This window comes from Lactuca serriola, chromosome 5, assembly GCF_051521515.1.
Source record: "Lactuca serriola cultivar US96UC23 chromosome 5, Lser_US96UC23_V15, whole genome shotgun sequence".
Classification (NCBI taxonomy): domain Eukaryota; kingdom Viridiplantae; phylum Streptophyta; class Magnoliopsida; order Asterales; family Asteraceae; genus Lactuca; species Lactuca serriola.
The window spans coordinates 195,501,126-195,516,028 of NC_136412.1; the positions used below are offsets into that span (position 1 = coordinate 195,501,126).

A 14,903-nucleotide genomic window follows, 5' to 3' on the forward strand; every position below is an offset into this window, starting at 1 on the left:
CTATCAATGTGTGACTTCATCTCCAAGACATGTGCACACACAAACCTTCCATCTTGGTGTTTACTATCTAATAGGGCGTGAGTGACCTTGAACTTTTCAAGTCTTTGAACATGTGGGTTAGGGAGAATAATTGGAGGAGGTGGAGGAAGTGAAGTTCCACTACAACACGAAGGAGGGATTATCTTTCAACTTGATCACCTTATGGAATATCATATTTATAAAGAAAGCCTTTTCCAAAAGATTCGGGAAGACCATAGTAGTCTGAACTAGACATCTACAAGGGAGAAATTCAAGTTAGTTGATTTAAGTCCTTAATATATCACCCAAATGAAATATTAAGGCTAGGACCCAACACAATATTTTACGATTCGGAAGAGGGATGCCGTAATCCAATTGCAAAATATTTGATGGTAGGTAAATGACGATTTATCAATTTCCACCATGAAAAACGAAAATGAACATTAGGTTTTAAATGGATTAAATTTCCTAGATCTTTTGAGATTCATTGAAATTTTCACCGGCATGTTTAATCTCGATTATGCCCTTCAAGTTTGTGACTGAGATACCGAGGATCACAAACGAAGTGTGAATAACCATGCAAATTAGCTTGGTACTCTCGATGTCATTTATCACCCAATCCATGTGTCGGTTAACCACACACGGTCCATTGACCTATGACAAACATTGAGCTACCCTTTGCCACCCTTGTTAGTCCAAGTTAGTGTGTCGGTTAACCACAGACGCTCCACTAACGACTTGGCAAGGTGAAAAGTGCAATTTCATGGGTTAGCATCAAATTCACATTTTTCCTAAGTAACTGTTGTAAGACATTTAGTTACTTAAAATATTCATTATACTTTTAATGAGAATTAATGTCCTATCCTACCTGTTCGGCTAACAACCCTCCACCAATCAAGGAAGCGGTGGTTGAGAGTAGACACCCATTAAACCATCATTTTATAAGCAGTATCCTTATAACCCCCTTATAGATTCGCTTCGTGAATGAGGCATACTAACGGTAAGACTGACTTGTCTTATACATACACACACACACACACACACACACATATATATATATATATATATATATATATATATATATATATATATATATATATATATAATTATTAAACTTTTAATATTATAATAGTATAAGGGTTTATTTTAAACTTTTAAAATACTAGATGGTTTAATCGATTAATAAATTATACTCTTAATTTAATTAAACTTAAACCATGTCATTATGGAATTATTAATTCTCTTTTAATTAAACACTTTAATTAATTTAATAAAGTCCATAAGGTGTAATTTGAACTATTCAAACATCAATGTTCTAAATAAAAAATTCAAAATTAAAACTATTAAATTAATTTTTTTAATTTATGAAAAATACGTGAAATATTCTAATAGAATATTACACTATAGATATTCTAAAAAATAATTTTAAAATACAAAATAAATAGAAAAATCCAAAAATTCTTTTTTTTAAATATTATTTTCGGAACTTGAATTAACTAAAAAAAATTAAAAAAAAATCTTGTTTTTTTGAAAAATACGTGAAATATTCTAATACAATATTACATTGTACATATTCTAAAAAATAATTTTAAAATGCAAAATAAATGGAAAAATCCAAAATCTCTTTTTTTAAATATTATTTTCGGAACTTGAATTAACTAAAAAAAATAATAAAAATAATAAAAAAAATCCCGTTTTTTTTAAAAATACGTAAAATATTCTAATATAATATTACTAGAATATGTAAAAAATGTATTTTTTTTTTTAATTTTTTTTAATTTTTTTTAATTTTTTTTAATTTTTTTTGGTATTTTTTTAATTTTTTTTGGAAAGTATATATATTTCGAAAATAATATTGGAAAAAAAATTCGAAAATTTTTGAATTATTTTACATTTTAAAAATATTTTTGTTTTATCTATTAAATGAGTGGCTAGAATTGTGTTTCACGGTCTCAAAAAATTAGTCCGTCTCAAATGAACATAACTCTATATATATATATATATATATATATATATATATATATATATATATATATATATATATATATATATATATATATATATATATATATATATATATATATATATTACTCCTCTATTTATTTTTAATCTTCAAAAATTTATTATTTTTTTACTAATTAACTAGTTTCGTTTTAGTCTATGATACTATTTATTAAATTGCAATAATGTGTGACCAGATAAAAACAAAATATGGATTTTATATTTAGCACTATTTACTTTATTTTTATTTATATTACTATTATTGTTTTTATTTAATTTCCGAATTAAGTACCTTTTTCTTTTAACAAATATTAAACGTGGTTAAAAAATAACAATTTAGTGAGGCTCCATAAAACATTTCACAAAGATTACGATAGATTAGTTAATTTAGAAAAATCTTTTGAAAGTTGTGATCGGAAAAGTTTAAACTAATAAATTTTTTATTTTATAAAATTAATGAAAAACTAATGTGACTAATAAGTTTTTAATTTTATAAAACTGATGTGAAAAAAAATTGATGACAGTCCGTCAAAGCGAAAGATTGTAAATATAGGCATATGATATGTTTCTGCAAGAAAAAAAAAATCAAAAGTTTGTAGAGGAACCTTTTTCAGTAAACTGTATGGATAAGTTTTGTTATTTCTTTTTCTACACATGGATGTAATAACCGACTATTTCTGTAACGACAATTATGCACAATGACCTTTTGCAATAGATTTCGTAATTTATTTTATACATAGGTGCAAAAACTCCAAAAATGCTACAGTATTTTGACCAAAACATGAAACTAAAAAGTATACTGTCTATTTCAACTTTGTAATTAGATATATATGATCTTCCGGTTACATCTTCGCTTTATCGTTTACATATGTTGAAGATAGTATAGTTTCATAATTTTTTTTTTACCAAAAATTATTTTTAATTTTTATAAAAATGGAAACATAATGTTTATGTGTGTAAATATGACGTGTATCAGATTAATTCAAGAATGAAATTTCCACTCAAAATAACAAATATTAGTCAAGAAAAGAACATGAATAAGAACATATGGATATCTCTTTAGAGGAAAAAGTCAATTACATAACCACCATATGTTTATTGTATGCATTTTACTACCATGTTATAAACTACTTAAACATACAAGTATCATTGAATTTGATCTGACAAGAACGAATAATGCGACCCACAATAAAAGTGTCACGTATGTAAAAACAAAGACATGGTCTATGTTTTTTGAGTTCATCACAACATTTTACGCTTGGTGATGTATTAGGGTCTCGCATCGATGGAAAACAATGCTCAATATCATGAATGTTACACGCTATTGATTGTGGATATACTTTGCCTGATAACAAGGTGACCATAATCATTACAATAACTAGAACACCAAACGACTTCATTACTATACAAAGTCGGTTAATATTTATGAGTAACAAAATAAAATTGTATGAGTTTATGCATATACATGTTGTGTATTTATACATGTGTTTGTTTGAGAAATAATAAATCAAAACACCAAAGAGTTTCTAGCCAACGGTATCACATGATGTCTATCTTCATTGAGGTTGACGGTTCAAGTTCCATCGTGAACGTAAGTGGATTTAGGTGTTAATTTAGGAGTGAATTGTATATTATACTAGTTTATAACCCGTGAGAACCATAATTATAAAATTAATTAAATTTGTATATTAAAATTTTAAAATTATTAATCAATTATTTCAAATAAATTATTTTAAATAAATTATTAATTAGGAGATATTTTTTAATTATATAAATTTATAATCGACGATTTAAATAAATATATGAAATTATATCATTTTATATTATATATTAATTTTATTTTATTTTTTTATTCTAATATTATTAGTTTAATGTAATTAGAGTGTGAAATTTAAAATTTGAATTTTAAAATGAAATATCAATTATTAATTTAATGTAATTAGAGTGATAAATTTAAATTTTAAAATTTAAAATGGAAAATTAATAAGTTGACATGTAAGATGATATGTAACATATAATATTAATGATGATTTCAAATATTATGACACTTGTTAATAGGAGAATAAATTTATTCATTTATTAGAACTAGGTGTGAGACTCATGTATTACATGACTTCATTTAAAAGAAAATTTAACATGGGAGCATTTAAAAGAAAATTTTAATATAAAATTCAAATATTTGAGAAATTTGAATTTATAAGAAAAATAGTGAATTATAAAAATTAAAGTGTTTTTTTTCTCTTTTCAATTTAAACAAATAATTTAAATAAATAAATAAAGGAAATTAATGAAACTTTAATTTAGTAATTTTAAAATTAGAAGGAAAGTCCTTTAATGAAATTGATATGTATTTATTATTAGATTTAAATAATATATGAAATTTAATAAAAAAGAAAAAACCATAAAATGACATGTGAATTAAAAATTAATTTAAAACAACCATAAAAGTAGATGTGGTAAAATGAATAAGAATATGACATGTGACAAAATAATCTTTATTTATTAGGGTAGATAGGAAGATTTTCCGGTTAAAAAAAAATCAAAACATAATTTTGCAATCAATTAATAATTAATGTAATTAATTGCTTTGTAACAGTTACTATATATTGTTTTAATTTAGATATACACAAAAACATTGATGTAATTAATCGTATATTTATGACATTTTAATTAAATAATGACAAAAACATTGATGTAATTAATCATACATTTATGACATTTTAATTAAATAATTTATGGTGAGCTAGCTTATTTTATATTTTAAACTAGGAAAATGTCCGGGGTTTAATTGACATTAATATATATATATATATATATATATATATATATATATATATATATATATATATATATATATATATATATATATATATATTAGGTTACAACCCGTGGAATCCACGGGTAAAAAATTTATAAAAAAGTTATATTATTAATAAGAAATAATTTTGTTTCACATTTTTATATTTATTATTTAAAATTAATATTAATATATATTTGTACAAAAATATACAAATTTGAATAGATGTTAAAAAGAAACACAAGCAAACATTAGAAAAGGTAAATACAAAGATAACTAAACTAAAACTTTGAATATTTGAATGTTTTATGAAATGCGAGGGCAAATTAGTAATTTTTTGATTTCAGGGAGCAAACAATAAACACCATGTGGCATTGATTAAAGTGTGAAAATGAAATATCAAAACAAAATCAATATTATGGATTGCGGTGATATATAAAAAATAAAATATATAAAAAATTTAATAAAAAAAACACAATTGTTTTTAATTTAAACACTACGAATCATTTATAAATTTCTAAAAACTTCATTATACACAACATTGGAAGTTTTGTTTGTAAGTCTACCATCCTTATCTAAAATTAACAATTTCAATCATTCTCTACTTTGAACTCTCGATAAGGCAACATACAACTGTCCATGTGAAAAAACAGGATCTTTGAGATACAGACCAACCTTTGATAGCGACTGCCTCTGACTTTTATTTATTGACATTGCAAAACATACAGCTAAAGGAAATTGTCTTCTTTGAAATTTGAAGGGATTTTTTTTTCAGATGGACATAAAGACAATCTTGGAATAAAGGTTTGTTTTCCAATATTAGTTCCAGATATGATAATTGCGTCAATAATATGTTTGCCCAAAGATTTCACTTGTAGTCTGGTGCCGTTACATAATTCATTCTTTTGATCAATGTTTCTAAGTAACATAACTCGAACACCGACTTTTAAAATTAACCTATGATTTGGCAAACCTGATATTTTAAGACCATTTAAAATATCTGGGGAGTATAAATTGGGATCAAAATGATCATGAACAAACTCTGATTGGCAAAGACTATCTGAACTTAAATATTCTACTTCATCTCCGGGAAACAATGCTAAAAAACGATCATTGATTTGTTGGACAACTTCATTTTTCGGAGCTAGTATAGCTCTTTCTTGAAAATAACTCATAAAGTTGAATTTTTCCAAGATTGAAAGATATACAAACTCAATTAATGAACTTATAGGATCATGTGGATCATTAATGAGAATATCATCCGGAACATCAATAATCACTTCACCATCATTTGAACCACCAACTTTTCCTTCTCCTATATCCAAAAGTTAGTTTGCAAAACTTTGTATTTTTCGAATATCAGATGGTTCCCTTCTAGTGGTTAGTCTCATGTTTATTGTTAATATATGGACTTTGCATTGTTGCAATATATATGAAGAACTTAAAGAAACATTAACAATATTTTGCCTACTGCCTCCTTAAACAACATGTAGAATATGTCTGAAGTCTCCTCCAAAAACAATCACTTTCTGATAGTTAGTTTTGTTTACTTCTTTTTATAGTTTATTTTAGCATATTTTGATTCATAATTTAGATAATTTCCATGCATATTTTCCATTTTGTTATTTTATGACCATTTCGGGGTACTTTCTAGTTTCTTGAGCATTATTGCAGATTTTCTTGGAAACTAGCGGGGCGGCACTCTTGCGAGGCGATTGGGCTTGAAGGGGATTGGAGATTTCATGCTTGATGGCTATGAAGGTGATTCATGGGGTGGACTTGTCAATTGCTTGAAGGCTTGGAAGAATTGAGCTTTAAATTTGAAAGATGCGGGGGAACATTCAAGCGTATGAAAATTATTAATCGGGCGAGTTCACGAGCTTTGGAGGATTTAGAGAGGTCAAATTGGGCTTTAAATGAAGAAAAACTTGAAGAAAATGGGCTAGGAGGTGATTGGATTCGATCTGGGCTAGTGGGATATGCTTTAGAGGCCCAAAATCTCAAAGGAGCCCATGTCAGGTACCACCCGCGCAACCCACCCGCGCAGCAGCACGCGGGTCGCGCACGGCCCTGCAGGGGCAATTTCGGAAATCCTTCTTTTGAGCTATTTGAGGAAGGTTGGTGCCCATCTTTTGGATGCTCTTGAACCCCCGATTTTTGAAGATTCTCTCTGGAGTTTTGGGGACTTTTGAAGGCCAAGAACCCTTGAAGAACATCATATTTTTACCTCTTGATTCTTGCTTAATGTTTGGTACAAATTTCTCTAACCTTGTTTCTTTGTGTTTAGCCATGCTTGGCTAAACTAATCTTGGTTGACTTTTGTTTAATCCTTTGAACTTTTGTTGAATGTTGAAGAATCCATGAACATGTTCTTGAATCTTTATGGAAATGTTTTGTGTTTTAACATCTTATCATTACTTGTATGTTTTAGTTCATGAGTTTAAACGTGTTTGTGGTGATTAGTTGGCTAATTTCTTGATTAAGTAAAGGATCCTCAAATTAGCAAGCAAAAAATGATTTTTGTGTTGTTTTTACTTCACACAATCATAAAAACATTTCCTCCAACATGGTGGTGAAAGCATTTGACCCCTCTTGGATTTGGTGACTTTTTGGTTCTTAATGCTAGTTGACTTTCACTAATTACATGCTATTTGGAATTAGTGACTTTGACTAAGGAAATTGTTATGAGCTTCTCTAGCCATTTCAACAATTAAGAAAAGTCTAGGTAATCTCAAGCTCCTTGGATTACTATAGCCAAACTGAGGATTTAAAACAAGTATTGCACCATTGAATTCTAATGATATGTTCATCAAAAGTCAAAGTGAGAAAACTTTAAGTCAACCATCTTTCCCTCATTGATTTTACATCAAATTCTTATTTTTGTTGCAATTGTCTATTTAAATCATAGTTAATTCTAGTTAGCATCAAGTATTCAAAACACCAAAACCCCCCATTTTATTTTTATTGTTATTTTACAAGTATTTTTACAAAGAGATTTTTCATAGAGTTAGAAATTGAACCAATCTCCGTGGATTCGATCCCTTTACCACTATACACTATTTTAGTGTGTAATAATTAGGGTTATTATTTGTGTTGGCCTCGACAACCACCACTTTCCCTCCAAATGGAATTTTTGAGTTGCTAGACTTATCAAACTTACATACATCTTTCAGAGCTCGATCTAAAGCTTCAAATGCATGCTTGTGGACCATAGGTGCTTCATCCTAGATAATCAATGAGGTTTTTCTTACTAATCTGTCGGGTTCACTATCAGGTGGTATCTTACAAACAGAATCCTCTATAAGATTCAGTGGAATTATAAACCGAGAGTGTGCTGTCCTACCTCCAGGCAATAATAACGATGCAATACCATTTGAAGCAACATTTAAAACTATATCACCTTTACATCTAATTGCTGCAGATATCGTCTTCCAAAGAAAGGTTTTGTCTATTCCACCATATCCATACACAAAAAAAACCTCCTTTCTTATCATTGACTGTAATCATGATATCAATAAAAATATTTCGCTGCTCGTTTGTTAATGCATGAAACATTCGATCAAACTCTTTCTTTAAGATGGGTATGTCATAGTCTAGCTCCTCCGTCATAAGGCGATTTATTGAAGAAGAAACTATATTAGTATCAGGGTAAGGCATTTTGTTATAATTTTTAAGACTGGTGTTGTTACGAAGTAAAATCTGTTCGATCTCAAACAAAGTCAAGTTTTTAAGTTGATCCTCATTGAGTGTTAAACATGTACAAATTATGAATATGTAAAAAACAATATAATATTAAAAACATTAATTTTTATAAACAAAATTGCACCCTACATATTGAAAATATATATATATATATAATATCATTTTTACAAATAATGGTAAAAAATTATAATACCCGGAGACTTTAATCTACGTTGCTGGTTGTAAAGAATATCATCTGACAAGTGTTGCCATGTATTTTCCCAAACAAACTCTGGTCTACCCAAACTGTCAGACATTAACATCGTAGCAAATAAGAAACACAGATAAAAACCAGATCCTGAATGACTTGCTTCCTTAATTGATTCGACATATTCTTTGTCGTCGTCTAAGAGGCCCAAAACATAACATGCATCTCAAAAAGTAGGAAATTCTTCACCATTTACCGTACGAATTTCTTCAAATGATTTTGGACCTTTCACTTTATTTAAAAGAATTCTTAGGAAGTATATTTCACCAAGTTTAGGTGAAATAGAGTGAATCCTTCCTATTGAACGTCCAATTTTCCTTGGCTTCCACAACCTATCATTAGGTTTCCAAACGAACTTTGTCGGAAATTCAACATATGTAAGTTTTCGTGCATCTTTATTAATTTTATTACATTCCATCCAAGATGTGAACATAGAAGCACCAACTGAAGGTTATTCAAGAACATCGTCAATATCATCGTCTGCAGCATATATGACTTGTTGTTGATCAGGAAGATGAAAATGTAGTCGCATCACAGAAGGATATCGGTAATGAACATCATACTTAAATATTCGCCATGATGCTTCACATGCAGATAAATATCTACAATCATAATAATCTTTTATTTCATCCACAACCTTTTCTTGATGAGAATCTGTGTTGATGTCAATAGCAACTGTAGCTCTATCTGGACTTTTGTTTATATATTTAAACATATACTTTATGGAAGATCCTTGATTGCACCATTCAACATTAATATGTGCTTGATATCTTTTCAACAATATTTGTTATATGGAACAACATTTCTGTTGTCTAACTTGACAACTGATTTTTCAACAAAATATCCATTGTTTCTTCTCATATATAAGGGATAACCGTTGACATCAACTGAAGAATGATTACAGGATTGCTTTGGAAAATTTTTCGAACATTGCCTGTCAACCATGCATGGAGAATTCATATTTTCAGCTCCACAAGGACCATGTATCATGAATTCACTTATAAGTGAATACAACTCTGGCTCTTCATTGATATTTGGAATCTCCGCGGAAATTATCGGATCAATATATTCAACCATAGGCCGCTTGGAGTCAGGACGCATAAATAGACAAATATGACTACGTGACAAGCCCCTTTTTTGAAATTCAATTGTATAGACAACTGCAAATTAATTTTACAAAAAAGATATGATTAGTAGTGAATGAATTATATTTGCAAATAATAAATAATGTTAAGAAACGAAAAAAGAATAAAAAAAATTTTGTATTAAACAACTTTCAATACCCGCTTGAACGATGCCGAAAATTTTATTTTCCCGTATGTATTTAATAAAAGCATCAAGCTTTATTTTGAATAGCCTACATAAGATCTCTATCTTCAGGATGCAATGAAGTGTTACGAAGAAACCTTTAACTTCAGGCCATTTTGGGTTACATGTGAAGGTTATGAAGAAATCAAGATATCCAAACCATTTACATAAGGACATGGCGTCAAGGTAGTTTTGCATCATATAACGCGCACCGCCAGTGAATGAGGTAGGTAAGATAACACGTTGTCCAACGTTGGATATATTTCTATTCCCGAGGTCTTGTTGATTACGTAAAATCTCATAAGACTCGCATCTAAGAATTTGTTGTTTGCTCCTTATGAGATGTAATCTCTCGCTTTCAATCATAGAATAAGCATATACCAAAAACTGTTGGAACAACCTTTTTGAATTAGGAATTAGTGAGAAATATTGATCCCTATCCTGTATTCTATAAGAAAAAAATTCTCTCATTGTACAGTTGGGCCGCTTGCTGTTGATTGACGATATAATACCTCGATGTGGTATGTCAACTCTGTAACCATCATCACCATATGGAAATAGTAGTGGCTATTGAAGAGGAAGGTATGATGGATGTAATTCACTAATACGCCGTAGAGAACTAGATGAAGTTTGAACAACAATATCTCTATTATCAATTGAATCACCAATATCTCCAACAATCAAAGCAGCTACCTCAGAAGCAGACGTTAGGTTGTATGTCCTTCCATCTTGGTCCCTTCTTCCAATAATTCTCAACATGATATCAGCACAAGGATTTTCATTAAAACAATCTCTAACCATCCTATAAGATTGAACAAAGACATTATTTGAATCTAACATCAATTTCAAATCTTGTATAATATCATCATCAAGGACAGAAGAATTTGATGTAGATCGTTGATTTTCTCCACAACAAGTACCATTAACAGATAAACATAAGATAAATAAAGAAAGTTATACTGATCAATAAGATATATATTAATGTGATAATATTGAAAATTGTACCCCAAGCATGTTTGTCTATTTACGATTTCATTATCAGTATCGTATATGTACAACTAAGTGAATTTTGGTTTAAATCCCTGATTTGGTAAAAGGATTCCGATACTATGATAATTTTGACCACTAAGTCTAAAAATGTATGGAGCATTGCCTCTATTGATTGAGGAATCAATTTTTCCACCCATCGACGAAAAAGAAAACATAGAATTGTAAGAACGAATGTTCTTCATGAAATGTTTGCTTTTAGAATCTCCGGATCTAAAAAGAATTTCATAACTTGGAGGTGCATTCTTTAACTCTGGAAGTTCAACTTTGCCATAAACACAACATAGAGAATAATTTTCATTATCCTCTTTTCTACATTTGATAGATTCATCTTTCCATAATTTTGCAAAACATGTTTGGCCTTCAACATTCTGATCACCGTGATCCAAATAATCTGTGAATTAAGGTTTACATAAAAAGTTAATAATGTAAGTTTAGATAATTGAAAATGATTGGATAAACAATTGTAAATTTTATAATTTTTAAAAATTTACCTTTTGATATACCGTTGTATATGTTTTGATTACTTTGACCATCGTTGTTGTCTTGATCGGATGTCAAACCAATTATTGGAATAGGAGATAAATTTGCCCTTTTTTGTTTTTATTACGATTAGGGTTGGTTGACATGACTGAAGATGATCTATTTGTTACTGTAGATGAGTTGTTTGATGTGTCACCATTTGAAAATACAGAGTATTGTCGAATATTTGGTAACGGTAATTGAAAACTGTTATTTGAAATATTCATCGCTAGGGGAAAAAGATTAAAAATATGCATTGTTAAATATCATACAATAAAAATATATATTATTAGAAGAAATGGTATAATAAATGACTTACCATTGGAAATGTTAGATAACGGAGTTCTAACATTTAAATGTGAAGGAGGATTTTGTAACATTGATTGTTTTGACATGTTTGCAGTTGATTCAGATGAGGTTATGTTTTTATTTCGACGAACAACTCGGTTGATTTTGTTTGTAAAAAAATGTTAATGAGAAATGAGTCAATATTTAATATGAAATAATAAGTTTTAATTTATATATTTAAACAAACAATTTAAAAAATTTAAGAGCAATCAAGTATGTTACCGTTTGAATCCATTCCGATGTTTGGTAACAGTGTTTGAAAACTATTATTGGAGATATCCATGACTGGGATGAAAGTATACAATATTAAATATGATACAATGACAATATATGTATTATAAAATAAAAATATATATGAGATACCATTGGAAATGTTAGATAACGGAGTTCTAAAATTTAAATATGAAGGTGTTTGTAACATTGGTTGTTTTGACATTTTCCCATTTGACATAGATGTGCATACGTTTTTCTTTTGATTGACCACTCCTTTGAATTTTTCTGTAAAAAAATTGTTATAAGAAATTGATAAATTATAAATAATAGTGTAATTGTTTGAAGGTTAGAAAGAAAGTGTAAAAAACAATGAAGTATGTTACCGTTTGAATCCAAGCTGATGTTTGTTGACGATGATTGAAAACTGTTATTGGAAATATCCATTACTGGGATAAGAAAATTGAAGGTAAACAATATTATATATGATACAATAAGATTGTCGATTATAAAATTAAATTAAACAAATAAGTGACTTACCATTGGAAATGTTAGATAAAGGAGTTGTGAAGGATGATTTGGTAACATTGATTTTTTTGAAACATTGGCACTTGATGTAGATGCGGATACGTTTTTACTTCGATGGACAACTCCTTTAAAATTATATTGAGAAAGAAAATAATAATAATTATAAAAAAAATAAATTATAAATAATATTACAAATCAATAAATAATATATATGAATATTAATATTGATAAATACATATTACTTTAAAAAAGCATTTCAAATTAATTACTTTAATATTTAATTGATAAAAAAATGTGTACAAACAATTAAGTAGGTTATCTTTTAATTTCATTTTCAAAAGATGTGACATAGATGAAACTGAAAGGATTCATTTGGTCATACCTTTTTTTTATTGTCCAAGTATAACTTTCTTATTCTTTTTTTTTTCTAGCCTGAACATGATAGATGTTTCTATCTGAATCTGCATAAGCATATATATATATATATATATATATATATATATATATATATATATATATATATATATAGAGAGAGAGAGAGAGGGAGAGGGAGGGAGAGAGAGAGATAGAGAGAGAGAGACATAAAATAGTTATAATTGAGATTAAAAAAATTTATAAAGAAAGTAATAACATATTAATTGAACATAATGTTAGCACCCGGGTTACTAACATTTGTAGAAGATAGAATTCGATTGACTCATATAGTGTACATCGGTATATGTTTTGTATTATCAAGATAGAAATTATTTAATTTTATATTCTTATTAGTCTTATAAACATCCATGTGAATTGTTAGTATCTGAAATATAAGAAAAATAAGAGAAAATATATTAATGATAATTTTTGTTGAGTGAATATTACCATTATGTCTTTGGATTATTAATAATTATAACACTTCAATAACAAACTGAATCAATGCAACACAAACATTAAGATTGTACTATAATAAATAAAAAAACTACAAATTTGGAGTATACAAACATAGTTAAAAAATTCAGAAAATCGAAAATCAATAAAATTGGAGTATATTTAATAGTTAAAAAAAATGCTAATATAGAACCACAAAGACAAATTTGGCCTTTACATTGAAAAAACCGTATAATATGATAAAATAGACATAAAGGGTAAGAATGGTATTTTACTAATATAAAGATAAATAACAACAGCAGCAAACGACATTGAAAAGCAGGGGCTTACACAAAATAAATTTAAATTAATAAAAATCCAGGCAGGGGTAGGGATATATTGGTCCAATTAGATTTACTTCATAGTTAAAGAATGCAAAAATTCGAAACTGGAGTATATTTCATAGTTTAAAAATGTAAAACAAATATATAGATATGGTGACATACAGACACATAAGCAGATATGGCCAAGGTTAAATTTGATGTTATTCTTGTGGACCTACCTTGGGAGGAATATGTTCATCGAGCTTCCAGTGTTACTGATCATATGGAGTATTGGACTTCTAAAGAAATTATGAATCTCAAGATTGAAGTAAATTATTTTTGATAATTAAATTTAATTATTAGGTTATTAATTGTTTATTTTGATTAATTACCAGGCTATAGCTGACACACCATCTTTTTTGATTCTCTGGGTTGGTGATGGAGTCGGCCTTGAATAGGGTTGACAATGTCTAAAGAAGGTATTAATCATTTCAAAACAAAATTATGGTTTTTTATCAAAACATTCAATCATTTAATTAAATTTGAAAATCATTTTTCCTTTGTAGTGGGGGTTTCGTAAATGTGAAGGTATACACCTGGATTGCACCATGATTCACATACTTTGTTTCAACGCTCAAAGGTTGGCAATTGGCAACCCAAATTACCTTTTTTTCCTCCATAATATTTTATAAAAAATAATTAATGGTGAAAATTTCGTTAAAGGAGCATTGCTTGATGGGCATAAAAAGAACTGTACGTCACATCACAGAAGGTCATATAATCCATGCCAACATTGATACAAATGTAATTATCGTCGAGGAGTCTCTATATGGTCAGTCAGTATATATATTATTAATACCAATAATAAAATATATTCATTATATATTATATAATTGTGATTTGTTTTTTAATAAAAAAATTATTGAAAATGCAGGTTCAACTGCAAAACCTGATGATATGTACCGAATTATCAAGCATTTTTCACTTGGTTGCTGAAGGCTTGAGC

At 28.2% G+C, this 14,903-nt stretch overlaps 2 protein-coding genes across 2 annotated transcripts; both read right to left on the reverse strand.

Annotated features, from left to right (window-relative positions):
- Positions 1–5,544: 5,544 nt before the first annotated feature.
- LOC145050078 (uncharacterized) lies at positions 5,545–8,473 on the reverse strand. The gene is made up of 2 exons (XM_078998387.1): positions 8,296–8,473; positions 5,545–6,131 (listed from the first exon to the last, which is right to left on the reverse strand). Exons 1-2 carry the CDS (start codon positions 8,471–8,473, stop codon positions 5,545–5,547), a joined length of 765 nt encoding a protein of 254 aa, XP_078854513.1.
- A 743-nt stretch (positions 8,474–9,216) lies between these two features.
- On the reverse strand, positions 9,217–10,544 carry LOC145050079 (uncharacterized). The gene is made up of 2 exons (XM_078998388.1): positions 10,172–10,544; positions 9,217–9,452 (listed from the first exon to the last, which is right to left on the reverse strand). Exons 1-2 carry the CDS (start codon positions 10,542–10,544, stop codon positions 9,217–9,219), a joined length of 609 nt encoding a protein of 202 aa, XP_078854514.1.
- Positions 10,545–14,903: the final 4,359 nt, after the last annotated feature.